This window comes from Odocoileus virginianus, chromosome 5 (genome assembly GCF_023699985.2).
Source record: "Odocoileus virginianus isolate 20LAN1187 ecotype Illinois chromosome 5, Ovbor_1.2, whole genome shotgun sequence".
NCBI lineage: Eukaryota > Metazoa > Chordata > Mammalia > Artiodactyla > Cervidae > Odocoileus > Odocoileus virginianus.
The window spans coordinates 81,126,052-81,152,634 of NC_069678.1; the positions used below are offsets into that span (position 1 = coordinate 81,126,052).

The 26,583-nt window shown below is 45.6% G+C and overlaps 4 protein-coding genes across 10 annotated transcripts in view; 3 read left to right on the forward strand and 1 right to left on the reverse strand.

Annotated features, from left to right (window-relative positions):
- Window positions 1–1,600: 1,600 nt before the first annotated feature.
- Window positions 1,601–12,268, forward strand: PRDX1 (peroxiredoxin 1). Its single transcript, XM_020897426.2, has 6 exons — window positions 1,601–1,704; window positions 3,369–3,485; window positions 5,114–5,267; window positions 5,989–6,111; window positions 6,372–6,502; window positions 11,943–12,268. Exons 2-6 carry the CDS (start codon window positions 3,380–3,382, stop codon window positions 12,026–12,028), a joined length of 600 nt encoding a protein of 199 aa, XP_020753085.1. The 5' UTR covers window positions 1,601–1,704; window positions 3,369–3,379; the 3' UTR covers window positions 12,029–12,268.
- A 1,026-nt stretch (window positions 12,269–13,294) lies between these two features.
- Window positions 13,295–18,111, reverse strand: MMACHC (metabolism of cobalamin associated C). The gene is made up of 4 exons (XM_020897424.2): window positions 18,028–18,111; window positions 15,844–16,038; window positions 15,018–15,170; window positions 13,295–14,103 (listed from the first exon to the last, which is right to left on the reverse strand). Exons 1-4 carry the CDS (start codon window positions 18,106–18,108, stop codon window positions 13,690–13,692), a joined length of 843 nt encoding a protein of 280 aa, XP_020753083.1. The 5' UTR covers window positions 18,109–18,111; the 3' UTR covers window positions 13,295–13,689.
- Window positions 18,112–18,257: 146 nt separating this feature from the next.
- On the forward strand, window positions 18,258–21,778 carry CCDC163 (CCDC163 homolog). 5 transcript variants are annotated; one of them, XR_011487897.1, is made up of 11 exons: window positions 18,337–18,479; window positions 18,774–18,903; window positions 19,005–19,038; window positions 19,178–19,368; window positions 19,471–19,552; window positions 19,707–19,893; window positions 20,005–20,072; window positions 20,350–20,417; window positions 20,718–20,818; window positions 21,131–21,258; window positions 21,491–21,577. XR_011487897.1 is itself a non-coding variant. In XM_020897416.2 (10 exons), exons 1-10 carry the CDS (start codon window positions 18,294–18,296, stop codon window positions 21,513–21,515), a joined length of 921 nt encoding a protein of 306 aa, XP_020753075.1. In that variant the 5' UTR covers window positions 18,258–18,293; the 3' UTR covers window positions 21,516–21,778. The 5 variants fall into 5 exon arrangements, 4 of the variants coding, with proteins under 4 accessions (XP_020753075.1, XP_020753076.1, XP_020753082.1 ...); XM_020897416.2 differs by lacking the exons at window positions 18,337–18,479; window positions 21,131–21,258 and adding an exon at window positions 18,258–18,328 and having other exon boundaries at window positions 21,491–21,778; XM_020897417.2 differs by lacking the exons at window positions 18,337–18,479; window positions 20,718–20,818; window positions 21,131–21,258 and adding an exon at window positions 18,258–18,328 and having other exon boundaries at window positions 21,491–21,778.
- A 4,006-nt stretch (window positions 21,779–25,784) lies between these two features.
- Window positions 25,785–26,583, forward strand: part of TESK2 (testis associated actin remodelling kinase 2) — a 135,192-nt gene continuing 134,393 nt past the window's right edge. For 2 of the 3 annotated variants that reach the window (XM_070468237.1, XM_070468241.1), the window contains exon 1: window positions 25,785–26,119. The gene's annotated coding sequence lies outside the window, so the exon portion shown is untranslated. The remainder of the gene's footprint in view (window positions 26,120–26,583) is intronic. The other variant, XM_020897401.2, reaches the window with a different exon arrangement.

Here is a 26,583-nt window from a genome sequence, read left to right on the forward strand (position 1 = left end):
AAGAAGCCCATTCACCACAACAAAGAGTAGCAACCTCCTTCCCCATAGCCAGTAAAGAAAGCTGGCACAGCACCGAAGACTCAGCACAACTAAAAATAAATAAATAAATGAAAATATTAACGATATTAAAAAAAGAATAAAATTTGATTGAGCACAGTAATGGATGGCTGTGACCAATTAAAAAGAAAAATAGAAGGACATGAGTAATGGCCAAATAACTGTTCCTCTCAGGCAGAGAAGGAAAAAAAAGGGGAAATAAAATCACTACTGTTGTGCAGTAGGATGATAAATGCCAAAACATTTTGAGATGCCCAATCAGAATGACACAGCATTTCCCTACTTTTTATCTTGCTATAAGGTCCAAAGGAAATAGGGTAGTGGGGGCTGTGGGCAGAAAGGGGAACACAGTACTCTGTGTTCTGTTTTTTCCTCCCCCTGGGCCTGCCCTATGTAAACTGGGCTAGCCAGGAGTGCTGTTTGTTCCACCTGAGGTCCTCACTCCAGCCCTAGACCTTCCTTTGTTCTATTTTCGCGGGCTTTTCCCTTCCTTGTCTTTTAGCCACCGCCATTCTGGCCTCCTGTTTCCTATTCTAACTACCTAACATATGTATCCAACATTCTTTATTTTATATGCAGTGCTACGTTGTGACTTGAGGACGAAGAGATGGTTGTGACCAAGGAGGCTACTGTTTGGGCAGAAAGGATGGAATGAATTGAGAATCAGTCAAAGTCAGAAGGTAATGCTTCAGCTGACACGTTTTCTGCAGGCCAAATAGGAGAGAACAGGTTCTGCATGTTCGAACAAAAGCCCGAGGTTTCAAACTGTTACTCTCTGTCCTAGGTGTTACAACAGAGGAGCAAGAAGAGTTACACTAATAACAACAGCTAACACTTTTTTTTAAAACAGCTAACACTTTTAATGTGTGAGAATTGCTAAATAAGCTAGAGATGATCTCAACAAAGAATTCATGGTATTCCCATTTTACAGGCGAGAAAAGTAAGGCTAATTGACTAAGACTCTTGCCTGAATGCCACACATAAAACAAGAGTTTTAACCCAGGAAGACAGGGTCCCAGTTTCTATGAACCACAAATCAGAGAGGTGAATGAATGAGATCAGATTTCAGAAAATTTCCTCCAGCCGCAGTGGAGTAGACTGGATAGGAACTCCTGCAGGGGAGCTGGAATGCAACAACACTGTTCTAAGGAAGAACAAGGGAGGCTGTCTAAATAATGAGGGTTACGAGGATCAGCATTAGAGCAGAGGCTGCGGAAACAGGGGCGGAATATTTCAGAACTACTTGAAGAGATCGTTCTCTTCAGGGTTTGGTTAGACGTAGTCTTCCGTGAGCAGCAGCGAGGGCGCGCACCCTGGTTTGGGCCTTACGAACAAGGAGGAGGCGTTCGTGTTCTGAAAAGATTGAAAGAACGCCTCAAACTCCGACCTCAACCATCAGCGGCGGGGAGGGGGATTGGTCCTCTCAGGGCGGGAGCCCGCCCCCAGTGAGGGAAAGCGCTGAGTCATCCTGGCGGGGCACGCTGGGTTGGGGCGGTGCTCTGGCCATATCCCCCTCCCCATTCCCCCGCCCGCACCCCCGGCCCGCCCTGACTCTCGCGAGAGCCCTACAGGCTATAAAGGCAGCGTCCCGCGCACGCCTCGCGTGTCTTCTTCCTCGCTGGCGTCGGTCGTCTTTCTGTTGAATTGGTGAGTATGAGGGCAGCGCCCCACGCCCCGCCCGGCATCTTTTCCGTCTTCTCCTCGGGGTCCGCCAAACTCAGCTGGGCTCCTCGGACAAAGAAGGCGGCCAAGCGAAGTGACCCTCGTGTGGGGCTCCTTTGGGTGCGGGGACGAGGTTGAAACCAGAGGCTAACGGCAGCTTGAGTCTCCCCTACCCCCAGCAACACAAGCAGAAAGCGCTGATTGGCTTGGTTTGGCGTGGCGTCTGGGTGGGTTGGTGTTGATGGAGTCCCCTGACGGGCGGGTAAGGGAAATCTCTCGAGTGAATCTGCAAACTGATCAGGAACTGAGGGCTAGCCATCAGTTGTGTAGTAGAGGGAGCGGCTGTTCCCGGTCTTCAGGTGTGGAAAGTTACTAAGATTCCTTTCTTCGTCTTTATTTTTCCATCTGCAGAATGGGGTTTGTAGTGATTCTAAATGCCCTCGGTGAAGACTGAGCACTCTTCTGCTGGAGCTTTCTGAGGTGCTAGTCTGGGGCTAATGATGGCAGTGCAGGGAGGGTACCAGAAGTGGGTTTTGGGGGAGTGGCTTTCACCAAGCACGTTCAAGGGGCGAGTTCCTGAAGGGGACACACCCGGTGGAAATCCAGCAGCCTCCCCGCCCCCGCTCTTGGTCGTGCTTTAGTGGACGTGGGGATCCCTTGGAAAAGCAGGTTTGAATAAGGAGGACATGTATATTAGGGTCACCTCCTGTGTTTGGTTGGGTTTTTTAGTTTGCTATTAAAGGTGTTAAGCGGTTAAAAAAAATTGTCACAGTCTCTGTTCAATCTTTTTTATGGTTGTAGTATTATGAACCAAGAATTTTGGGACTTGAAAAGTTAGCTTCTTGGGATTATCAAACTGATGATTTACTGGGTTAAATCTTACCTTGGTCTTGACCAGGGTGAATCCAGTGTTACATTGCTTTTTGGCAATAAATTGACTTGTTCTACTTATCATTTTTCCAGGACCTTGGTGCCTAGGTAAACTCACTTTTGAAAGGACTTCTGGGCTTTAAACACAACACTTAGAATTTTGAAATTGAGCAGATGCCATAATCTTGGTCTTGGCCTCTTAAAAAGTTGGATTGGCTTTAGGGTGTGTGTCTTGGGAAATCTACCCAGAGAAAGATTAAAGTGTGCTTCCCACGTTCTGAAGGCAGATGGAGGCGCAGTCCAGGGAAAGGGCATCATGGCAGCTTCTGGGGCTTGGGTGCTCAGTGTTTATGGCATTGCACGTTTGGGTCCAGGTTTGAGAGTTTCCACCCTCTTCTCTCTGTGTACACTTGTATAATAAACGTACACAAGAAAATGCAATTGTACAGATGATGGTTCAGGAACAGGAAGAGTTTGGTTTATAAAGAAATTTCCATTTTAAAGTGAAAACAACATTGTAAATAAACTATATTCCAATAAAAATTTAAAAATTTCAAATGCACAATCCCTCCACTCAAATGAAAACAGAGCTGAGATTCAGAGATGTGTAATATTTTTGTTTGAAGAGTTGGAAAGCTCAGTTTATGCTTCTTACTGTTATAAAAGTGTATACTCAAGACCACTGCACAATTTCTACAGGTGAGTCTCTTAAATAGATGAACGTTGTTATCTAGAAAAGTAAGACTTGTTTCTAATTCATTTTCTCTTATTTTTTCCAGCTGATACCACTATGTCTTCAGGAAATGCCAAAATTGGGCACCATGCCCCCCAGTTCAAAGCGACAGCTGTTATGCCAGATGGGCAGTTCAAGGATATCAGCCTAGCTGACTACAAAGGTAAGAGTAATTAGGTTCATTAATATGGAATTATATTTTAATCTAGGGAGGGCTTGTTCACTGTATCTCTTGTCATGTTTGAGTGTAAAATGATTTTTACATTTCATTTGTCTTTAGGATAAGAGGCTGTTGCCTTCCTATTGAATTGAAGTGGTGATTACTATCTGTGAACATAGGGTAGATCTCCCAAGTCCAAACTACTTCTGGATAAGGCATGTGCATACTTCATTATATCTGGACATAATATCTCAATTATCTTCCCAATATTGCTCCTCAGTTATTTTACTGGAGATACACTTATTATCTTGTTTCAGTTTAAAGCCTTGGACAATTTAAAGCTTCAGAACTCAAGTCTTTGGAGCTGTGAAACTGTTCAGTTTACAAAATGTGTGTCACGATTGAGGGTTTAGGCATGTTCCCTTGACATTTTACCCCCAGAGAAAAATTGATGTCACAATTGGAACAACTCTCCTTTCTGTTAAGTAGTTTCATGTAGACACCAGGCAAATACTAATGAGGATTTTTTTTTACTTTACTGCCCTAGAATAGCAAGGTATTCTGGGACAGTTCAAAATATGGATTTCCTAGAATGCAAACCTAAGAACTCAGGCGTCAAGTATACCTTTCTTGGTGATGTAGCATTTCATAGAGTTAGCTTTTGGGTAAAACCTATGACTAGATTTCCTAACAAATTATACGTACTGGTTGGAATGAGAGCAGATAAGTGGGGCCCTATGGAGGGAAGCTCCTCCTGGCAAACAAAGTAAGTAGCACCGTAGGGAGGTGACCTTGGCCCAAGGGTAAAGGCATGAGGTTTAGGAAGAGTTGCTCTGTGCCCTCCTGGGCTTGACCTGCTGAAGCTTGTTAGCAAAACCCTGGGGGAAGGTTGAAGTGAATGTCAAAAGGACCAGCTTATTTTGATTTTGAAACATTGCTGGTATCTGGAACTGTGAATATTTGGAATTGTTGGTGAGAGACTGCTTTCCAGGTTGAAGATCTACTTCAATTGGTAATCAGAATGACTTTCATAAAATTCCAACTAGAAATCATATTACCTACCAGGAGAATTTTGGGAACTTTTGTCTTAGAAATTTTTTCTTTGCATGTGCCTCCTATCAGACTTATTTGAACCATGTTTGTGGTGATTTAGGTGATCACTTAGACCTTACCTATCATGTTACTGTGGTTCACTGTGGAAAAATAGCCAAGGCTCTGACTTTCTCTTGTTGGTCTTGTTGCCTTGTGGCAGAGTATCCAGCAATTCAGCTCTTTCTGGGCATTGATTATATGAGTGTTGGCAGTAGATAATTGCATCTTTGTTTTTTCTTTTATTCACTGAAGAACTTGGTGTTTATGTTAATTTTAATCAAGATTAGACTGAACAGTGCTTATCTGTAGTTGGCAGCTAACCTGGAAGAAGGAAAATAAAGCATGGAAATTGGAAGAACTTTTTCTTATGGCTGAGGTTCAACAGTAGCTGTGTTGAGCATCTTGGTGTTTTAACAGTTGTCTGCCATCAGTTTAAAAAGGCTTCATTTTTCCCATAGGAAAATGTCTTTAGGTTTACATTCTCTGCAAAGCAAGGAAGTGTATTTCAAAGGGTAACTTGGGCATTTTTTTTTCCCCAGGAAAATATGTTGTGTTCTTCTTTTACCCTCTTGACTTCACCTTTGTGTGCCCCACGGAGATCATTGCTTTCAGTGATCGGGCAGAAGAATTTAAGAAACTCAACTGCCAAGTAATTGGTGCTTCTGTGGATTCTCACTTCTGTCACCTGGCATGGTAAATCTCTTGGTCCATTTGGCATGGGCTTATTTTAGAAAATTATTACGGATTTTTTTTTTTTTGGTAGCTGTGCTGTGTGGCATGTGGGATCTTAGTTCTCCAACCAGGGAGCAAACCTGTGCCTCATGCAGTGGAAGCGCGGTAGAAGTCTTAATCACTTGGACCACCAGGGAAGTCCAGGCATAGGAACTTTGAAGCAGCAACTGGAACCTGGAGGCTTTGGCAATGGACTTTTTCAAGTATTGACTTCTGGCTCCTCATGGAAGGAGTGCAAATGCTCTGACTTCCTTTTGTTGCTCTTATAACTTAGCAGCAGAGGAAAAGCAGCTTGGGTTGCAGCTGAATGTACCCTGGTGACTTTAATTGGTCTCAGGCATTTACTACTGCGCTTCCCTCATAGCTTAGTCAGTAAAGAATCTGCCTGCAATGTGGGACACCCGGGTTCGATCCCTAGGTTGGGAAGATCCCCTGGAGAAGGAAATGGCAGTATTCTTACCTGGAAAATCCCATGGACAGAGGAGCCAGGCAGGCTACAGTCCATAGGGTCGCAAGAGTCGGACACAAACTAGCGACTAAACTACCATTTACTGCTGGAAAAAACTTGGAAAGTTTTCTGGGGAGTTAGATTAGCAATGTTGGGGTGGGATAGATATAGTTAATGCTTTTGTTACAGAAGAATTTGAATGAGTGTGATTGCATGTATGTTTTTTTACTTTAGGATCAACACACCCAAGAAACAAGGAGGACTGGGACCCATGAACATTCCCTTGATATCAGACCCCAAGCGCACCATTGCTCAGGACTATGGGGTCTTAAAGGCCGATGAAGGCATCTCATTCAGGTATATATGCACCAGGAAACTGGCTGATTGGCTGAAGATCTTTTATAAGTACAGCTGTGATCTGTGGAGACTTATTTTTTTTTCCCCTGTTTTGTTGAGAAATGATTGATATACATCACTGTAAGTTTAAGGTGTATGGCATAATGGTTTCATTCTTTATGCAGGACCTAAGGTTCGGAAGGCCAGTTTCTGTTGATTTACTCTAACAGCAATTTCTAAAACTGTACTCTCTCCCTCAGACCTTTAATATTTTCTTTCAGGGGCCTTTTTATTATTGATGATAAAGGTATCCTTCGACAGATTACCATAAACGACCTTCCTGTTGGCCGCTCTGTGGATGAGACACTGAGACTAGTTCAGGCCTTCCAGTTTACTGACAAACATGGGGAAGGTAAGCCAGTTTGCCTGGTGACAGGACAGTGGAGTGATAGGGTGGGAAAGATGGTGGGAACAAAGTCTACCGGATAGGAAAAGGGTTATTATGTCTCTTTAAGAAATTGCAGTCTCAGGATTATAGTGGTTTGTGGGGGTGAGGTAATAGAACAGCTTGGGGAGGAGAATATAAAGGCTTTTTGTTCCAACTGCATATTCCCAGCTTCTACCCTGCTCATTTAGAATTACTGCTGCAGATTCAACTTGTTAAAGTGTAGGAAGATCTCATAGGTGTTAACATTTTTGTCTTTGAAAAATTCATTTTGTTGTGCAGGGTGTTTTTTGTATATATAAGAATTATATTAAAAAAAAGAATTATAGTCACCAAATACCAAATTATATAAATGTTCAATATAAAAATTTTTTTGGAAAAAAAAATTTTTTTTTTGAGGAGGGGTTAGGGCAAGAGGGTTTGAGATGAAATCTCAAGGTCCTTAGAGAAGTTTCAAGATTAAAGATGATGTTTTTGTGAGTCTGTCCTTGTAAAAATCTAAACATGACTGAGAAGATTGAATTTATGGTTTTTGTCTAGCATTCACTAGAGTGTAGGTCTTTCTTACTGCTCTGGTCCTTCTCATCTGAAATAATCTCATTGAAGTGTTTTTGATAAAAGTCCTGAACTGCTTGCTCCCAGCCTCTCAGTTTATAAGACTGTAGCTTCTGAAAACTCCCCACTTTTGCCCAGTGGAGTTGTTGCTTGTAATGAGACCACCTTATTCCAACTAAGAGTTTAGTTTTAAGAACAGCTCCTCAGTCTGCTGCAAGTGCTGGATATGTAAAGGGAAGGGGGTCTTGAACCCCACCCAGCCACCCCAGCTTAATGTAATTGAGGATATAAAATAGTTGTGATCACTGCTACTGTTCAGCTCTGATCTCATGAGTTACAGGAGGTGGAAGTTAAGAGTCTGGATTAGTGGTGTTTGGGGGACCCAAAAGTGCTAGTTTGGCTGGAGTGGAAGGCTAGTAGGTAATGGAAATCAGAAGGTACCATTTGCAGAAGTATGTGTAGGCTTTGCTCTGGATTGAAGCAGACAGCTGCTGAGACTGCCCCCTGGTGGAGAATGGTTCAGCACAAAGATGGAAGGAGCTGAGGAGGGGATGGCAAAGTTGGTCCTTTATTGGACTTTCCCTTGCATGTATAGTATAGACTTTTTTTTAAATTAATTTTTACTGGGATAGACTCTTGAACCCAAGCTTTCATGAGTTGTGAAACTTGCTTCTTCACACTCTTGTTCTCTGCTGCTTCCCATCCCACTAAAATAAGCACAGCTTTCTGTGTGCAGTCTTTAATGGCTTATGATAGTTAGTGTTTGAGAGCCTGTGGATATCAAGCACTCTATATGAGGTGCTGTCGTGTTATTTGACAAATAATCCTATAGTCCTGTTTTTAAAATAGATACGTGTTAGTTTCAGGTGCACAACATAATGATCTGATATTTGTATATCCTATGTTCCTAGTTTTCTTTAAAATGTCTTTTATCTTGAATTTACACTTTTTTGGGGGGGGGGATCTTTGAGTGAACCTGTATTACATTTTAGCAGAGAAAGGGGTGAACTGACAATACTAGAAAGAAATTTTTTAACTTAAATCCTAAGTTCCTATTTTTTTTAATTTTTCAAAAATTAAAATTTTAAAAAATTTATTTTTGTCTCTGTTGGGTCTTCGTTGCTACTTGGGCTTTTCTCTAGCTGCGAGTGGGGGCTCCTCTCTAGGTGCTGTGTGAGGGCTTCTCATCATGGGAGCTTCTCTTGTGGGCTGCGGGCTCTTGGGCACGCAGGCTTCAGTAGCTGTGGCTCCTGGGCTCTAAAACTCAGTGGTTGGGTTGCGTGGGCTTAGTTGTTCTGTGACATGTGGGATCTTCCCAGATCAGGGGTGGAAATGTCTCCTGTGTTGGCAGGTGAATTCTTCACCACTGAATCACCAGGGAAGCCCCTGTGTTCCTGTTTTTAGGACCAATAAACCACTATTGAAACACTGCATGTATTCAGTTAATGGTAGAACTGGGATCAAAATTCAAAGCCCTCCTTTTTTTTACATAATTTAAAATGCTGAGAAAGGCATTGTTTAGAGCCTTCTGTGTTGGGGAGAGTTGTACTTCAGCTTCTATTGGAAGCTGGTAAATGTTGGATTCAGCCAGTTGTGCTGAGCTTCGTATTAATTCTAAAAATCCAGCACTGTTGGGTATGAGTCCAAGTGTGGATCTTTCCGTCCTGTCATTGATTATGGGTACAGTCTTAAGTGCCAAGAGGCCCTAGTGCAAGGATACTAAGTTGTCAAGGTTATTCTTTCTGGCTCATTATTCCTCCTATCTTTGTGTCGTGGTTTGTAATTGGACTCTTCTAAAGCTGTGTTTTCTTCCAGGACAGAAGAATCTTTGGTTTCCCTGGTGGTAAACTGCTGGGTCTGGTCTCTGATTTTATGCTGCTCTTTATTCTCAGATGCTTGTTTATACTTATGACCTGTGCTCTAACCCTTTGGTGGCACTAAAGGGAATGACTATGTAAGGATCAAGTGGAGATTTTGTAAAGCAGCTAAGTGCTTCCATACCTTGTTCCCAGATGGCTGTTTGTAGTGTCTGACCTCTGAGGCTATGACATCCAAGGGGAGAAAAGGGCTTCGCTTCTCTCACTGGAGAAAGTGAGACTTTTGCTGCTTTGTTACTGGACTTTGGTGACTATATGTCTCCTGCAAGACAAAACAACAGGTGAAGAGTGGAATATGAGAGATTGCTCCCCTTATCTCACTTTCCTCAGGTTTTCCCAAGGAGCATTGCTCACTCAGGATCATAGGAAAGACTGAAGGTTATACTTTTCTGCATGAAGTGTTTGAGAGATTAAAACTCAGACCTTTTGCTTACCAAGGTATAGAAGGCAATCACTTAGTTAAACAAGCAGGACCTTGTGGAGGTGTCCTGCCCCTTTGTGTTTCAGGCATTCTTGTTTGGCAGAGTTAAGGAACACTGAGAAGGCAAACTGCTGCTTTCATATCTCTGAAGAGCCAGCTGATAGAAGCAGCAGCTTAGTGTTAGGGTTTACACAGTCCTAACTTTGTCATTTTTTAGCTTGTATTTTTTTCTTGGGGGGTAAGTCACTTTTTTTTTTTGGTCAGTTTTTCTGTGGTTATATAGGATATAATTTACCTTTTTAAGCATTTAATTCAGTGGCACTAGTTAACATCAGTGTTGTATATCTATCACTATTTCTCAAACTTTTTCATCATACCAAACAAGCAGTTGGAAAAGGCAATGGCACCCCACTCCAGTATTCTTGCCTGGAAAATCCCATGGGCAGAGGAGCCTGGTAGGCTGCAGTCCATGGGGTCGCGAAGAGTTGGACACGACTGAGCGACTTCACTTTCACTTTTCACTTTCATGCATTGGAGAAGGAAATGGCAACCCACTCCAGTGTTTCTGCCTGGAGAATCCCAGGGTCGCACAGAATCGGACACGACTGAAGCGACTTAGCAGCAGCAGCAAACAAGCAGTAGTAGTAGTAACCATGAAGAAATAACTCACCATTCCTCTTTCCCTCCATCTATCAATTTACCTATTTTTAATATTTCATATGAGTGAAATCATACAATGTTTATCCATTTGTGTCTGGTGTCTGGTTTCCTTCACTTGGCATAATGTTTTTAAGGTTCTCAAAAGTTTATCCAGGCTGTAGTATGTATAAGAACTTCATTCTTTTTAAAGGCTGAATAATATTTCATTTTATATGTATACTTCTTGGTGGCTGAGACAGGAAAGAATCTGCCTGTAGTGCAGGAAATCCAGGTTCAATCCCTGGGTGGGAAAGATCCCCTGGAAAGGGGTGGAGCAATCCCCTCCAGTATTCTTGCCTGGAGAATCCCATGGACAGAGCAGCCTGTTGGGCTACAATCCATGGAATCGCAAGGAGTTGGACACAACTGAGCAATTTTCACTTTTCCTATGTATACTACATTTTGTCTGTTAACAGGTTTTTTCCACCTTTTGGCTATTGTGAATAATGTTGCTAAAATATTAGTGAATATATATGAATCCTTGTTTCTAGTTACTTTGAATATATACATAGGAGTAGAATTTCTGGGTCCTATGGTAATTCTGTTTAGATTCTTAAGGAATTTTCAGACTTTCCCACGGCACCTCTACCATTTTACATCCCCACTAACAATACCAAGGGTTCTTTATATCCTTCCCAGTATTTACTTTCCATCTTTTTTTTTTTTAAACTATAGCCATCTTAGGGAATATGAAGTGGTATCTCATTGTGGTTTTGATTTGTATTTCCCTAATGACTGGTAATAGCATATTTTCATGTGTTTATTGACCATTTGTATATCTTTGGAGATACATCTGTTTTCAAGTCCTTTGCTCATTTTTGAATTGTCTTTCTGTTGTTGAGTTGTGGGAGTTTGGATTTAATTTTGGCTATTAATCCCTCATTAGATACGATTTATAAATATTTTCTCTCATTCTGTGGGTTGTCTTCAAAGAATTTATGGATTTTTGGATGAACCTAGATCCCTTTATACAAAGTGAAGTAAGTCAGAAAGAGAAATATAAATATCGTATACAAACATGTATATATATGGAATCTAGAAAGATGGTACTGAAGAATTTATATAAGACATAGAGAACAGACTTACGAACATGGGGAGAAGGGAGGAGAGGGTGAGATGTACGAAGAGAGTAACATGGAAACTTACATTACCATATGTAAATTAGATAGCAAATGGGAATTTGCTGTATGTCTCAGGGAACTCTGTATCAACCTAGAGGGGTGGGATGGGGAGGGAGGCGGGAGGGAGGGGACATACGTATACCTATGGCTGATTCACATTGAGGTTTGACAGAAAACAGTTCTGTAAAGCAATTATCCTTTAATTAAAAAAATTTATGGTTTTAGCTCTTAGATTTTTGATCTGTTTTTAAGTAAATTTCTTGTATATGGTATGAATAGATGTCCAGCATCATTGTTGTACATGTGGAAGTTAAGCTATTCCAGAACCATCTTTTGAAGCTTATTTTTCAAAAGATGCATTTTTGAAGCATGCATAAAATTACAGAAAGCATATGAGTACCCATTTACTTACTACCCACTGTTAACAAAATCTCAAATATTTTGCCATACATGGTTTAGATAGATTGTTTTTAGAACAGCATAAAGTTGAAGCTGTTAATTTCTTTAAATTCCAGTTACTGCATGAAAATTAAAGTATAGTAATTGGGCCTATGGTGAGGATTACTTAGTCTTGTATTAAAAGGCTGAATTGATCTGACTGGAGGGTAGGCCTCCTGGTACCTGAATGTTGAAGACCTTTAGGGCTCAGATTTGGTTTTGAGGTATCCAGTTGTCCTTAGGAGAGTGGAGCTCACTACTGATCCGGTTATTAATCAGTTCCCTTTCTCTTGCAGTGTGCCCAGCTGGCTGGAAGCCTGGCAGTGATACTATCAAGCCTGATGTCCAGAAGAGCAAAGAATATTTCTCTAAGCAGAAGTGAGCACTGGGCCATTTTAGGGCCAGGCTGCAGTAGGCAGCCTTGAAAACAAAACCTCTTTTGTCCTATTTTCATGCTTAAAACCATGATTTTACACTCCGCCAGGATGTCTGTGGGACAGGACTGGCCTTTCCTGCAGGGGTTGGGGAGGCCAGCCTTTCTTCCTCTGGACGGCCAACTGATGTATACAGTAAGGGGGTATCACTTTTGATCTTTTGTAGTTTTATTAAATTTTAAATGAGACCTTGTTGATTCTTCATTGGTTGGGGGGGGGGGGGGGCGGACGGTGGCATTAGCCTTTGATTTTAAGAGGAATTTACTCTGCTTTCCTGCTTGGGGAGAAAATGAGGTGTAAGAGCTGCCTCAGAATCATGACATGATATTGAGGGAAAATGTACATAGACAACAGGGAAAAGAGCAAGACCTGCTACAGTATCAGCCAAGGCACCGCAGTTTATGCTGTAGGCTGGGTTGCAGTGAGGTTCTTGACATTTCCAGTACTACGAGGGCTGCATGAAAACCTGGATAAATGCCTGGTACTGTGTCTAAGATTACAGAGTTACGGGCTTTAGGTATCTTTGGAATTGAAAGGGGGAGGCAAACCCAGGGCTGGATTTCTGTTTCAGAAACACAGTGGTGAGCACCTCTTGGCTTCCCTGGGTTTCCAGCCTTGATTTAAGGGTAGTTCTTGTTCTCATGAAAGTGAAAGTTGCTCAGTCCTGTCTGACTCTTTCCAACCACATGGACTATATAGTCCATGGAGTTCTCCAGGCCAGAAAACTGGAGAGGGTAGCTTTTCCCCCTTCTTCAGTGTATCTTCCCAACCCAGAAATCGAACTGGGGTCTCTTGCATTGCAGGTGGATTCTTTACAAACTGAGCTATCAGGGAAGCCCCATCTTTCCTGATCCTGGGAAAGACTGAATGTGGGAGAAGGGGATGACAGAGGATGAGATGGTTGGATGGCATCACCAACTTGGACACGAGTTTGAGTAATGTCTGGGAGTTGGTGATGGACAGAGAAGCCTGGCATGCTGCGGTCCATGGGGTTGCAAAGATTTGGACATGACTGAACTGTTCTCATTCGTATGTGTGTTCTGAGGGAGGGCTGTCAGTGGGGGGAAGGTGGATTTCTCCTGGGCCCAAGGCTAGGGCAGATTTACAACTGAAGATCCTTCAGTAATATGTGCCCTTCCAGACACCACACCCCCCCACTAGCCCAGCCTACCTGTGGGCAGGATTCCCAGGGCCTTCATCAACAGCTTACTATATGCTAAGCAATTTCACATTTATTCAGTCACCATGATAACCCTCTGAAGCAGGTACTATTATTTAGGGGATAGTTCCTCCTTAGGCCCTGCAACAGGTAGTATTTTGAAGCACTGCAGAGAAATGGTAACAGGTAGCGATCCCATATTCCAAGGCAGGTGGGAGGTCTGGATCTACTTTGGTCGTCTTTTTGTTGTTGTTGGTGGTCTTCTGTCTTAACCAAACTTTCCTGAGCCTTGTTATTTTCATTTCATTTAGGATCTCTACTATAATTCTTAATCAAAAATAATCATTTTATACCCAAAATAAGTTTCTTCCCTGGCAAAATATTAATAGTAGTGTAAAAGTCTAACAGGTGCCAATGCCCTAAATGAGGATCCCACAGGCAGGGAAGGTATCAGGGACCGGGGGATGTAGGTGGGGAAACTGTGGGGCTGAGCCAGCCTCTCCTGGGATTCTGAGGCTTCTTGGGTAAGAGTGTAGTGAAGTGAATCTCTTGGGATGGAGAGCTAGGCTCCTCTGAGGGCTGGGGCAAGCCCAGTAAGGCCAAGCGTTGGGCAGGAGGAGTGGAAAAGTACACCTTCTGCTCTTCTGAATAGCGCTCCTGAGGTGTCACAGCATCCCGGTAAGTCCAGTCACGCCAATGGAAATTGAAGCGTTCAAGCAGGGTGATGCGGTCAGCTCTTGTGGGTACACAGTCAAGGGGCTTTGTGGGTCGCAGATTCGGCACCTCTATTCCTCGCAGCAGCACTACCCCTCGGATGGCAAACCAGCCCCCAAATCTGGGATGTATGCATACACCTGCTATGTGCTGGGGAGAGAAAGCAAGGTTATGGTGGTCACATGGGCACCAATAACTACCATCAGTGCAAGCTAGTTCACTTATTTCTCATTCAACAGAGTGATTCTACATGTGAGCCTGTCAGGGAGTTCCCTGGTGGTCCAATGGTTAGGACTCCACGCTGTCACTGCCAAGGTCCCAGGTTCTGTCTTTGGTCAAGGAACTAAGATCCCACAAGCTGTGCTGCATACATACATTAACTTCTGTTGGTCTTGGCTGGGCTCCCCTACTCCGTTAACTCTTCATGAAGTCACTGACCCCAAGCAGAGTTTCCTTAAACTTGAACCTCAGCTTCCCAGTCTCACTGTGGGTTTAATCACAGCTCTACCTGCTCCATTCTGTCACAAAGAATAAGAGACTAGTTCTCTAACCTGATCCCTGGTGGCTCAGATGGTAAACTGCCTGCCAGTGAAGAAGACATGGGTTTAGTCCCTGGGTTGGATTGGGAAGATCCCCTGGGTATTCTTGCCCAGAGAATTCTGTGTACAGGAGCCTGGTGGGCCACTGTCCATGGGATCGCAAAGCAAAGAGCTGGACACAACTGAGCAACTAACACTTCACTTTCTCTGACCTGATGTGTCTGCAAGTAGACAAATTGTGGAACTGGATCATTGACCATGGTGCACTCTTGTCCTGCATTGTACCCAGCAACTCCTTTACCCAGGGAAGGTAGAAGAATGGGACTTGAAATTTTTCTTTTTTTGCGGCACCACATGGTTAGCAGGATTTCAGTTCTCTAACCATGGACTGAACTGGGACCATGGCAGTGAAAACCTGGAATCCTAACCACTAGACCACCAGGGAATTCCTGGGACTTGAAATCTTGAGGGATTTTTATTTCATTTTCTTTCTCAGCCCCTATTTGCTCATACTTGCCCTCTGACCTGGGTCCCCCAAGGGTCAGACTCCACGTCCTGTCGTTGGTAGTAGTAAGCAGCCCCTGCTACATGGGCTGCTGTCTGGGCCAGGATCTTGGGGCGACGGTTGGGGTGTACCTCGTAGTCAGCGATGACTTCTATCTGCAGCTCTGGGAAGCTCTGGGATAGAGGATAAGATGAAGATTTTCAGCACAACAGGAATCATGATCATGTTCAACAGAACCTTCAGTTGTGTTAACATGTCCCTGTCCTTAGAAGTCATGTTTAAAGGGAAAACATGACCTTAAACTTGGAGTGGAATTGGAGGCTCCAGTGTGAAGAAAATGATAATTCTGTTTAGGATTGTTCAGAAACCTCTGCTACAGCTCTTCCCTCCAGAGGCCCAGTGCAGAGGAAGACATGGTCCAGCTTTGGGGAGACCCAGTGTATGTATATGTATTTATATATATATGTAAAGTATGTAGTGCAGGGATCCTGTTCTGTCTTTCAAAAGACCCCATAAGGCTCCCAGGTCTAGGGCAAAGACAGGTGAGAGATGCATGGAGAATTTGGGGGCTTATTCCTATTTCACTTGGAGGTCAAGGGAAGTCTGCTCATCAAGATGCCCATCAGTGAAGGGGGAGATTGATCCATTGCAGACCTGGTTGGCTAGAGGGGTTGGCTAAACATGAGATGAGAAGGCAGAATGGGGAGAGATCACAATGTCAAGGCTGGCTTTAGGAGCTGGGGAAGTGGCTCCTTGCCGTAGGTCTAGATTCTATACTGAGCTTAGAGGAACTGGAAGTAGATGCAGGTTTGGAAGCTGGGTGAGGTCATAGCCAGCCTTGCTCACCTCTCTAACTCGGCCCAGGTGGTAGGCCACACACTGGTCCACAGGGTCAGTCAGTGGTTGGAGATGGTGGCTCTGCAGGAAGGGCTTGAGGGCCCGGTCAAACATGGCAGGTGTGCTGAGTACCAGGAAGGCCAGTGTGGGTCCTGGCAGGGGCAGGTGGAAGGCTGGAGGCAGGAGTGCATTGTACCATGCCACCTGGAACAGAGAGAAAATTCAGGCTGCACAAGAGGGTCAACTTAGGCCTTAGTCAGGCCCATACCTTGGCCTGGCATTCAAGGTTTCATGCATCTTGCCCAGCTTCCTTCTTGTTCAAACAATGAAATTCTCCTGATGCAGTGTGACGTGTGTTTGTGGGACACTCATCTGACAGAGTTATAATAGGCAAAGGATTCATAAACAACTAAGAAAAAGAATAAATTGAAAAAAAAAATTAAAAAAAAAAATTGATTGTATTGTGGTTAGTGCAATAACAGGGCCAATGAAGGTCCTCTGAAATTAGAAAAGGCTTCTTGGAAGCTGAGTCTTGATGGCTGGGAAGGCAACTTATAGGCTGACGTGGAGAGGGAGAATCTGGTGTGTGTTTTAAACAGGCAAAAAATGCAAAGCATACTAGGAGAATAGCAAATGGTCTAGTTTGATAGAAATGTAGCATCTGTGGAGGGGAGCAGAGGGAGAGAAGGCTGGAGAGATCAGTAAGAATGAGACTGTGGCCTTGAATACCAATTGAAGGAATATGGATTTAATTTGCTGATAGTGAGGGGTTAGCCATTGAAGTTTTAAGAAGCAAACTGACATGATCAGTTTTAGATAAACCTGGCTGCAGTGTGGAGGAAGGAATAGAGGCAAAGTGACAGCAAGGAGTTTATTGCAGAAATCCAAATGACTAATAGTGGGCTGAACCAGGGCATAGATTGGTTGAATGGAAGGAAATGGATCTGTGAGATTTAGGAGACAGATTCCTCAAGATTGCTGTGGATGACTGTATGTGGCGCTGGGAAGGTGAGAGAAGTAGGAACATAGGATGACTGGCAGGGTTGTAAGTGGCACTGTTCAATACCACAGCTCCTACTACCAAGGTCTTCTTGATTATATCAGATAGGTATCCCCAATCTCTCCCACACCTGCCATCCACCATTATCTCCATACCTTGACTCAAGCTATTCCTGATATTTGAGATGTACATGACCCTCCTTCCTTCCTATCTATCTTTTCATATATAGCTCAACTCCATTTTTTCCAGGGAAGCCTCTCTGAGGCTAGACCCAACTACCTCTTCCTCTATAATCCTCTCCCAGCATTGCTGTATACCACTCAGTGGAAAGTGGAAAGGGTGGCCTCTTAAGCATCAGGCAGAAGGCTCAGGTTGAGTTGATTTAGCCCTGCATTAAGCACAGGGATCAGTGCAGAGGGCACTGGATGTGGGGGGAGATGGACCTACGTGAATAAGGGTAGGTCCTGATGCCAGACTTCTGCGTCAGGCAAGTGTACAGTTTATAAACCCAGCCCAACATTGATGATTAGCAACATCATGAATGTAACCTTTTGCAGGTAGATCGAACAACTAAGCCAACTGTTTGCTTGTTCAACATCCAGAATGCCCTTTGCTCATGAGCCATACAAACATTCCCAGACCTTGCCCTCTCCTAAACTCCTTTGGGAAGCTTCCAAAGTGACTCTGGCTCCACAGATCCCCTTCCTCCTCTAAATTACCTAGGTGACAAAACCACGAGGTTACTGGATCACATGGTGTCCCCTACTCATAAATGCAGCATTGTATGAGAGTAAAAGAGATGACTCGTTGGAAAGACTCTGATGTTGGGAAAGACTGAAGGCAGGAGGAGAAGGGAATGACAGAGGACGAGATGGTTGGATGGCATCACCGACTCAACGGACATGAGTTTGAGCAAGCTCCGGGAGGTGTTGATGGGCAGGGAAACCTGGCGTGCTGCAGTCCATGGGGTCACCAAGAGTCGGACACGACTGAGCGACTGAACAACAACAACAACGAAAGAACAAACCTGCAACGCTACTGTACCCGTTTAGCCCAAGCGCCCTGTCTCGACAATCAAACGGACACACGGCCAGAGGAGCTCGAGAAAGATCAGAAAATGCACGGGCCTCACGTTAGTGGCACCGAAGCCATCCATACGCTTCGCCCTAGCACCGCAGCAGGGATAAACCAACCTGGAAGGGGTAAACTTCGAAGCCAAAAGGGCACAACTTGTCCTCAATCTTCTGCTTCAGCTCTGCGACTAGCGGCTCCATAGTGCACGTTACACACTGAGCCTGCTGGGGAATGGAGTCTCAAGGTTACTCGGGACTTTACGCTTTGAGACAGCTTGGACTCCATTTCCCAACAGTTACGGGGATCAGCTGCGGGACTGTGTGGTCTCCGCGCGATGCATCCTGGGACACGTAGTTCATTCAGTTCGTAGAGGCACCCACTACAGATGCAGAAAAACTCGGTTTCCCGGCAAGCTTCACGGTGAGGGGGGGACTGTGACTGCGCGTATTGCTTCCAGGGAGACGTAGTTCGGTGGCCTCCATCGCCGATTGTCTCCAATAGAGGCGAACTCAATTTCCCAAGTGGCGCCGCGGAGGCCAGTCCGAAGTCGGGTTTTCCGGCCTACCGTAAGGTTTGAACTGGGCGGCGGCAGTGGTCACTGGCACAGTTTTGGTGTTATGGCGCTAGTTGTGAGTCTGGGGACGTCTAAACTAAGATTTAGCATCTTCAGTTCCCAATTGATATTTATTCATCGGTGCATCCCGCTTTCCCCCTAGTTCCTTAAGGACGCCGCTCCCCGGACTAGTCCCAGAAGCGCAGTTTTGGTCTGATTATTGCTTCCTTACCTTTAGTATTGCATCCCCCCACTCACCTCTTTAGAGCTTACGTTGTGGTCTTCCCTGGGCTGTGTCTTGGGTATCCACAGTGTGGGAAGCAAGGGCACAAGACGCCAGGAAGCCAGACCCCTGCAGCAGGCCATGAATAGGAGCCTGAGCTGGTCTGAGCAGCTCGACGCGCTTCTCAATGCTACGGACCGAAATGTGAGCAGAATTAAGGTGAGGGGGCGCCTGAATCCCTCTGCCCCCCTGTTTAGGGGATGTGGGTTAATAAATTGCAAAACAGAACTCATTGGCCTGTGCATTTGTTTCTTTTGTAGCAACGGCTGTATCCACTTGGAGTCTCTACTGGGGGTGAATATTGTCCCTCAGCCTTTCTTTCCAGTGTTATCCACTGTTCCTTTCAAATTCCAACTTTTTCTTTGCCTGAAGAAACGTCTGTTCCCCCCTCCACCTAAGGGGCTTTGCACTTGTCCCTTCCTTTTTCCCTCAGCAGGAGACCTGGCTGGGACCTGGATTTCCCCTCATCACTTGCCTACCCAGTCAGGAATCCAAGCTCAAAAGGCTTGGGCTCTAGAGGCTCCCGTATTCCCAGAGAGGCTAAACTGGGCTGAGGCCCACAGTGCATCTTCACTCTGGGACGAAGTTACTATTCTTCGATCCCAGCTTCGATCCCAGGCTCAGGTGAGGCATGGACTCCTGAGGTGTGTATATTTGGGGTTTGTGTGAGTGTGAGATGAGGTTACCAGTGGTTGGGGAACTCATGGGGCTTTTCTGCCTGGGTAGGTGACTGAAGCACTACGGCAGGCTGTCCAGGGCCTGCTGGAAGAGCGAGAGCAGCAGAAGTACACTATCTCTGCCCTGGAAGGTATCTGATTGTTCTTTTCTTCATATACACAGCCTCAAATGTGTGTGCACATTTTGTGGCTCTTCTGTGCACTTGTGTCTTGATTTGCAAGTGGAGTCTAGAGACTCTTGTGTGAAGTTCTTAGGGGGCTGATCCCCAACTTGTCTCACTGTAGCATCACTAAGATTGCTGCAGGGGGGCCCAGAGCAAAGGGTCCTTCTCCTGGAGCAACGCCTGGAAGAGATGAGAAGGGAACTGCAGGGCCTTCGAAGCCAGGTGCAGGAACAGGCCCGAGCCCAAATACAGACAGGACCACAGGAGTGCAGTTGCACCAGTGGCCTTCACGAAGAGCTTCAGAATGAGTAAGTGATGGGCAAAACCTTGTCTTCTTCAGCCCTGAACTCCTGGTACTCTGGTAGCCTCCTCTGGGCTTGTTAATTGGCTTTAGAGTGATACTGCTATTATCCCTGAAGGTGGCAACTGCTGTGCAAGGAGTCAGAGATTCTTCGGGAGGACCTAAAGTTGCTTCGGGACCAGTTGAGTGAGTAAAAGGTTGAGGGTGGGTGTGAATCCACCTGTTCCCTTTTCTGAAAAGCCTTCTTGCTTTCCTAATAAATGACCATACCTTTGCTTGAGCTACCCGGAAACCTGGCCAAGTATTTTGTCTTTCCTCACATGGTGTGAGCGTGGGTTGGAAACTTCCCAGTAGCTGGACCAGAATGTATCTGTCCGTTTCCAGTGCCAGGCTGCGCGCAAGGCAGGGACCAGGGGAAGGAAGGAAGTTGGAGATGTTCCTTCACATTTTCTTTCATCTGCAGGCCAGCACCAGGAGCTGCTGCTGAAACAGATGAATGAGAGGCGGCAAGGTCAGGCCTGCAGCTGGAAGGTAGGACCAGGATCGGACCTATCTGTTCATCTCTCCCTTTGGAGGCCCCTTCCTTTATCTATCCTGTTTTGCGGGCAGGCCAGGATACCCTCTCCTACTCCTATCTCTTTCCATCTCTTCCTTGTGCTGACTCCACCTCCCTCCAAAGCTCTTCTTCCCAAGCCCTCTGCTCCAGGACATGAGAAACTATCTTTGTCCACATGAGGGCTCCAAGTGGGCTCAAGAGGCTAATCACGGGGAGGCGGGTGCTCCTCCTGGAGAGGTAGAGGTTTGATCCTACCTGGCCCTATGGTATGGCAGATGTTGGATCAGCTGCAAAGTGGCCTGGACGGCAAAGGTCACACCCTGGAGGCTGTCAGAACAGAGGTCCAGGATGCCCGGCAGGAGCATGACCTGCTCAGGTCAGGAGGTGTGGGTGTTTATGGCGGTGGAAGGGATTTGTCTCACAGAGGCCAGGCATTGGAGACCACAGTTCAGCTATCTCAGATTTGACATGGGCTGGTAGGGAATGGTAGGGGGTTACAGCCCATATGGGCAGTACTGCGCATTTTCTTTGTTTGACACAGTGTCTCTGAGGTATCTCTGTATTTGGAGGATAAAGGGGGAAGAGACTGGAGTCCTAGCTTCAGGAAGGAGGACAGGTCAGGTCTGTGCTGGGAGGGCCCCTTGACCCACTGTCACCATGTCTACTTCTGATTCTTTCCCTTTTGCAGGACTTCCATTCATGTCCTCCAATCTAAGCTTCCCTGACTGCCCACCTTCACCATGTCGCTTTCTTCATTTAGCTCTGAAGTCAGGCTTCTGGACAGTAACAGTAGCTGGGAACTTTTAAGGAAGCTAGGTGAGGGTAAAGCAGGAGGCTGAATCTGAGTGGTGCCTGGACGCCAACTGCCTAATTGTTTGACACTGGATAGAATGGGGTCTCTGCCTCTTTCTTTGGAAATCCATCAACCTCTGTTGCTCCTTATCCATCAGGCCTGTATGTCCCTCCCCAACATGGCCCAAGCCTAGGACCGTGTGTAACACAGTGCTTGCTGATGATTTGTTTTTTTTCCCCCTTTCTCTCCTCATAGATCTCCAGAGGCATACCCTTTCTAACCCAGAGCCCAGCAGCTTTCAGCTCCAGGCCCAGAGCCTTGAGCAAGAGGACCTATTCTTTAAGGGCCCCAGGATACTCCTAAGTGACCTGTAAGGACTTGTAGTAGGATGAAGTCTTCTTTGCTCACCTTCCCCTCCAAGGTCCTGTTTCTGAGTCGCCTGCCCCTCCCCTCTTGATCTAGTTGGTGTTTGCCCTCCCTGCTGAGGCTTGTCACTGCCTGTCCATCCATGTCTACCAATTGCAATAAAATGGTCTAACCCTCCCTGATGTGTTTGTGAATCAGCACCCACATGGGATAGGCTCAGCTGTACCTTTTCTTCCTCCTGTTACTTGATTGCTTCCTGCTACCTCTCTCTCTGAAACCCAAGTTCATGGGCATTTATAACTGTATCTTCTGAGTATAGACCCTGTGCTCAGTGGAAATTGGAAGGAGATAGAAGCTCCCAGTCTGGTGGGTAGAATGAGGTAGGCCAGTGCTCGGGACAGTACTGCTGTGGGGATGCAGAGGAGGATAAGACATTGTGGTGGGCCCTTGACCTGGGCAATAGAAGGAGTCCTCTTTTTTTTCTTTTTTTTTCCCCAGCTTCTGTCTCCTGAGCCTCTCTCTGGCCCCTTTATATCTCTTCATCCTCAGCAGCCCAGGCTGTGATTCTGTAGCAGGCTCCTCTTTGGTCAGTCTTTCAGCCTCAACCTCTAATCCAGTGGCTTTCAGGATTTTTTGACTGTGACCTCTAGTAAGAAATAGTTTACATTGTATTGTAGCATAGTAAATGTTTGTATTTATTAACTGAAAAAAATTTTATGATTCAGTTCTTACTGGGAGTTAGACACTGATATTTCCTGTTATATTAAAAAATGCTTTTTGGCTATTAGCTCTGATCCTTTCTCCACTTAGATGCTCTCTGGAAAGTATGTCTTCCTAGGCAGGTAAGGGAAGTTTTACTTTTTCCTTACCTGGGCTTTGTATTCTGGAAGGCAGCTATGCTCACCACTATACCACCAACGCCTGCTTTGGGCTTTGTATTCTGGACAGTGCATTCCAAGATTTCCCTACAAGTAATAGCATCTCACTGGGGTCTCATGAAGTCTCTTCCTCTGCTAAACACAGCCAAAATAATGTTATTTATCCACTAAGTGGGTGTTTTCTTCTTTTTTAAACTTTTTGGGAACTTATTTACAATTTATTTTTTATTGAAGGATAATTGCTATACAGAATTGTTGTTTTCTGTCAAACCTCAACATGAATCAGCCATAAGTATACATGTATCCCCTCCCTTTTGAACCTCCCTCCCATCTCTCTCCCCATCCCACCCCTCTAGGTTGATGCAGAGCCCCTGTTTGAGTTTTCTTAGCCATATAGCAAATTCCCGTTGGCTTTACTATGGTAATGTAAGATTCCATGTTATTCTTTCCATACATCCCACCCTCCCCTTCCTCTCCCCAAGTCTATTCTCTATGTCTGTTTCTCCATTGTGCCCTGAATGTATATTCTTCAGTACCATTTTTCTAGATTTTGTATATATGCATTAGAATATGATACTTTTCTTTCTCTTTCTGACTTACTTCACTCTGTATAATAGGTGCTAGGTTCATCCACCACATTAGAACTGACTCAAAGGTGTTCCTTTGTTTAAATTAATTTTTAGTGGAGTATAGTTGCTTAGCACAAGTGGATGATGTTTCTTGAACTTAAAGCAGACAAGTCCTGGTATGTATTTGTCCTGAGCTAAGATGTGCAGTGGACTCCCAGCTCTTAGCTCAATCTAGCTGGTAAGAGGAGACAGTTACTTGAAATAAAAGCACAATAAAAGGCTGGGGGTGAGTAGGGCAGAAACGGATGCTGAAGCTGAAGCTCCAATATCTTGGCCACTTGATGTGAAGAGCCAGCTCACTGGAAAAGACCCTGATGCTGGGAAAAACTGAGGGCAGGAGGAGAAGGGGGAGACAAAGAATGAGATGGTTGGATGGCATCTCTGACTCAAAAGACATGTGTTTGAGCAAACTCCAGGTGATAGTGAAGGACAGGGAAGCCTGGTGTGCTATAGTCCATGGTGTTGCAGAGTCAGACAAGACTTAGCTACTGAACAACAACAAAGGTGTTCAGTGGACTCCCAGCTCTTAACTCAATCTAGCTAGGAAGAAGAGACAGTTATCTGAAATAAAAGCATAATAAAAGACTGGGGTGAGGAGGGCAGGAACTATTTCCTGTTATGTGGTACATTCAGGTCCTGACTTAACTAGCAGACAAGTCATGAAGAGTGGGCCTCTGAAATCTGCATAGCTATAAGGCAATCCTCAGAGTTTCTTTCCCTTCAGCATTGGGGAGATTGATGAGAGTGGAATGACAAGATCAGACCTGGGTCAAATATAACCTGTTCAAAAAAACCCCCAAAACTTCCCATCAAGGCTCATCTTCCTGCTGAAGCAGGTACAAGGGAACCCTATGTTTTACATCTTTCACTGGGGAGGTGATACATCTGGCATAATGATATTATTTAATCTACTTGCTACCAGTGGTCTGCTTATTTATCAACTCTTTTGCATCAACGTCTGTGGAAGACAGGTTTGCAAGGGTGCCAGGGCTCCAATAGCAATGTGGAACGATGGTATTTGAACAGTCAGCAGGTGGCAGCACATGATTTGTTGCCAGAAGAATGATACAGAAAAGGCTTTTTTGGCCAAGGAAACTGGGCCAATGTTGATCTCTTTTCTCCCTTTAGAGATCCTGTGAGCTATCCATCTTTCTATAACAGTGTCCTGTTAAGGTTACTCTCCTGCTAAAGAACCTTTGGTAGTTCTCACAGCATAAAAAAGAAAGGACAAGTCTGACACTTAAACTGAACTCACATTTAACCTTTTCTTTCTCCATTATCTCCTACCTCACATTGTGCAAGTGCTCAGTCATGTCCAACTCTTTGGGATCCCATGGACTGTAGCCTGCTAGGCTCCTCTGTCCACGAGGGTCTCCAGGCAAGAATATTGGAGTGGGTTGCCATTTCCTCTTCTAGGGAGGGTCTTCCTGACCCAGGGATTGAACCTGCATCTTCTGCATTGGGAGGCAAATTCTTTACCACTGAGCTAACTAGGAAGCTTAAACTTCTTTTGAAAAAAAAAAAAAATTATTTGGTTGCACGTGGGTCTTATTTGAGTCAAGTGAGATCTTTAGTTGTGGCATGGGAACTCCTAGTTGTGGGATGCGGGATCTAGTTCTCTGATCAGGGATTGAACCCAGCCCCCCTGCATTGTGAGTTGTGGAATCTTAGCCACTGGACCACTAGGGAAGTCCCCTTTCTTAAACATTATTGCCACCAAGAATGCACACCACTCCACTTTTTCAAATTCCACTCATCTGTCAAGACCCAGCAGGAGGCAAGCCTAAAGATGTCAGAAAGGAGGTCTCCAACCCCAGGAAGGACTGGTGCAAGAAGGTCCATACTCCTTTGTTTGTTTACATTCTTTTTTCCCCTGGAAGCTCTAGACCTATTCCAATCTGCTCAGGCATGAGATTATGACTGCCTGAGGTCCAGGTATAGGGAAAACAAGAGGAAATATGTACCTGTTGAACAGCTGAACAGAATTCTATTCCCTGCCCTGTTTTCAAGCCAGCTCAAGGGTTCCCTCCTCCAAGAAGCCTTCACCAAATCGAATCTCTTAATTTAGATGAGTTACTCGCTTAGCATTTCTATTCATTGCTCTTACTATCTCAAGTCTCTAATAATTGTTCACATCAGTTTTCTCCCCACACTATACTGAGATCCTGTCGGACTCTGCGTTCATACAGCTTTTGCCTACTCAGACAGTTCTTACTCAGCTGTTTCTTCTCCAACCCAAAAGCCGCGCCAGTCGAATCCATTTTCTGTTGGCTTTATCTATTACCAAGAGCTTATATGTTTGGCATTTTGATTGGCCCATTTTGTGTTGACTGTTTCCCCCGCCTCTGAGAGGCTCCCGGACTTGGGTTTCCCCCAGGTGTATTCCCTCCCTCCTCCTTGGTTCCGCCCTTGGTTCCGCCTTTCCCACACACTACCTCTTCTGTTTTTACCTCCACTTTCTTCCTATTGGCTCCTTTAGCAGAGTTGGAGCTTTGGGCTGATGATTGGCTTCTCTGAACGCCCATTGTGCCCGCCCTCATACCACGTGGTATTCCTAGCGCTAATTGGGCAATTCCACCAGCTCTTTTTTTTCAAGGATTAACGATTGATTGGCTGTCCTGAGGGAGGGCTTGAGGTGAAGGGCGGAGCTAACTAAACCCCGCCCCAAACTCCTCTGTCCGGCGGGGCGGGCGTTTCAGTCGCTCGCGGCCAGGGAGCCTAGAGGCGCTCCCAGCTGCCCTCTTTGCCTCTCCGGCCGGATCATCCTCCTGGCCACGCCGAACAAGCCGGGGGAGCGACCCCGTCTGCGGGGTCATGGCAGTAGCCTCCTCGACCTCCGCCGCCGCTGGCCCCGCCGAGTCGCCGGCTTCTGTGAGAGGGACCCCCACCGTCTCCGCAGGCTAAGAGCCGCTGCCGCCTCCGAGTAGTGAGGGCTACTATGCTCCCTCTTTGCCTCCGCCTCCCCCTCCCGCCCGCGCAGGCACCCCTCTCGCTGCTCAGTCCCGCCTCAGGTAACGCCAAGAGAGCGCGTGGGGCACGAACCCAGGGCACCCGGCCCGCGCGCGCGGCTGCTACCCGCCTGGGCTCCGGAGCATTGGTGCTCGGGTGTTTTAGCACTGGCAGAACTCCTTCGCTTCCCGGAGGCCCTTCTCTCAGCGGCTGGGGACACTCCTCGGCCCCTTCCCCTACTCTTTTCACTTCCCTCAGGGTCCCGGGACAGCTCCTTCTCTCCCCCTCCCCCCTCCCCCCGCGCCTTCTCTGCCCTCTTCAGAGGCCCGGAACCCGTGAGAAGTTCGTTCATAAATGGGACCCGGTCCCCGGTTCCTCTCAGGCACTTTTCCCACTTTAGAGACAGGACTCCTTCGTTTCCTCGGAGAACTCCTGTGTCTGAGACCTTAAGCTTCACCCTGTCGGCTCGGACGGAGATCTGGACTCTCAAAGTTTTCTCAAACATAATCTTCCCTCATCCATTTCT

Coding starts and splice junctions, on each gene's coding strand:
- PRDX1 (XM_020897426.2), top strand. CDS start 3,380: ATGTCTTCAGGAAATGCCAAAATTGGGCACCATGCCCCCCAGTTCAAA. Junction 6,112..6,371: donor GATGAAGGCATCTCATTCAG/GTATATATGCAC, acceptor ATTTTCTTTCAG/GGGCCTTTTTATTATTGATG. Junction 6,503..11,942: donor TACTGACAAACATGGGGAAG/GTAAGCCAGTTT, acceptor TTTCTCTTGCAG/TGTGCCCAGCTGGCTGGAAG.
- MMACHC (XM_020897424.2), bottom strand. CDS start 18,108: ATGGAGCCGCTAGTCGCAGAGCTGAAGCAGAAGATTGAGGACAAGTTG. Junction 16,039..18,027: donor TCGAAGTTTACCCCTTCCAG/GTTGGTTTATCC, acceptor TCTCTGTTCCAG/GTGGCATGGTACAATGCACT. Junction 15,171..15,843: donor ACCTGGGCCGAGTTAGAGAG/GTGAGCAAGGCT, acceptor CCTCTATCCCAG/AGCTTCCCAGAGCTGCAGAT.
- CCDC163 (XM_020897416.2), top strand. CDS start 18,294: ATGCAGAAAAACTCGGTTTCCCGGCAAGCTTCACG. Junction 18,329..18,773: donor GTTTCCCGGCAAGCTTCACG/GTGAGGGGGGGA, acceptor GGGTATCCACAG/TGTGGGAAGCAAGGGCACAA. Junction 20,073..20,349: donor GTTGCTTCGGGACCAGTTGA/GTGAGTAAAAGG, acceptor TTTCATCTGCAG/GCCAGCACCAGGAGCTGCTG.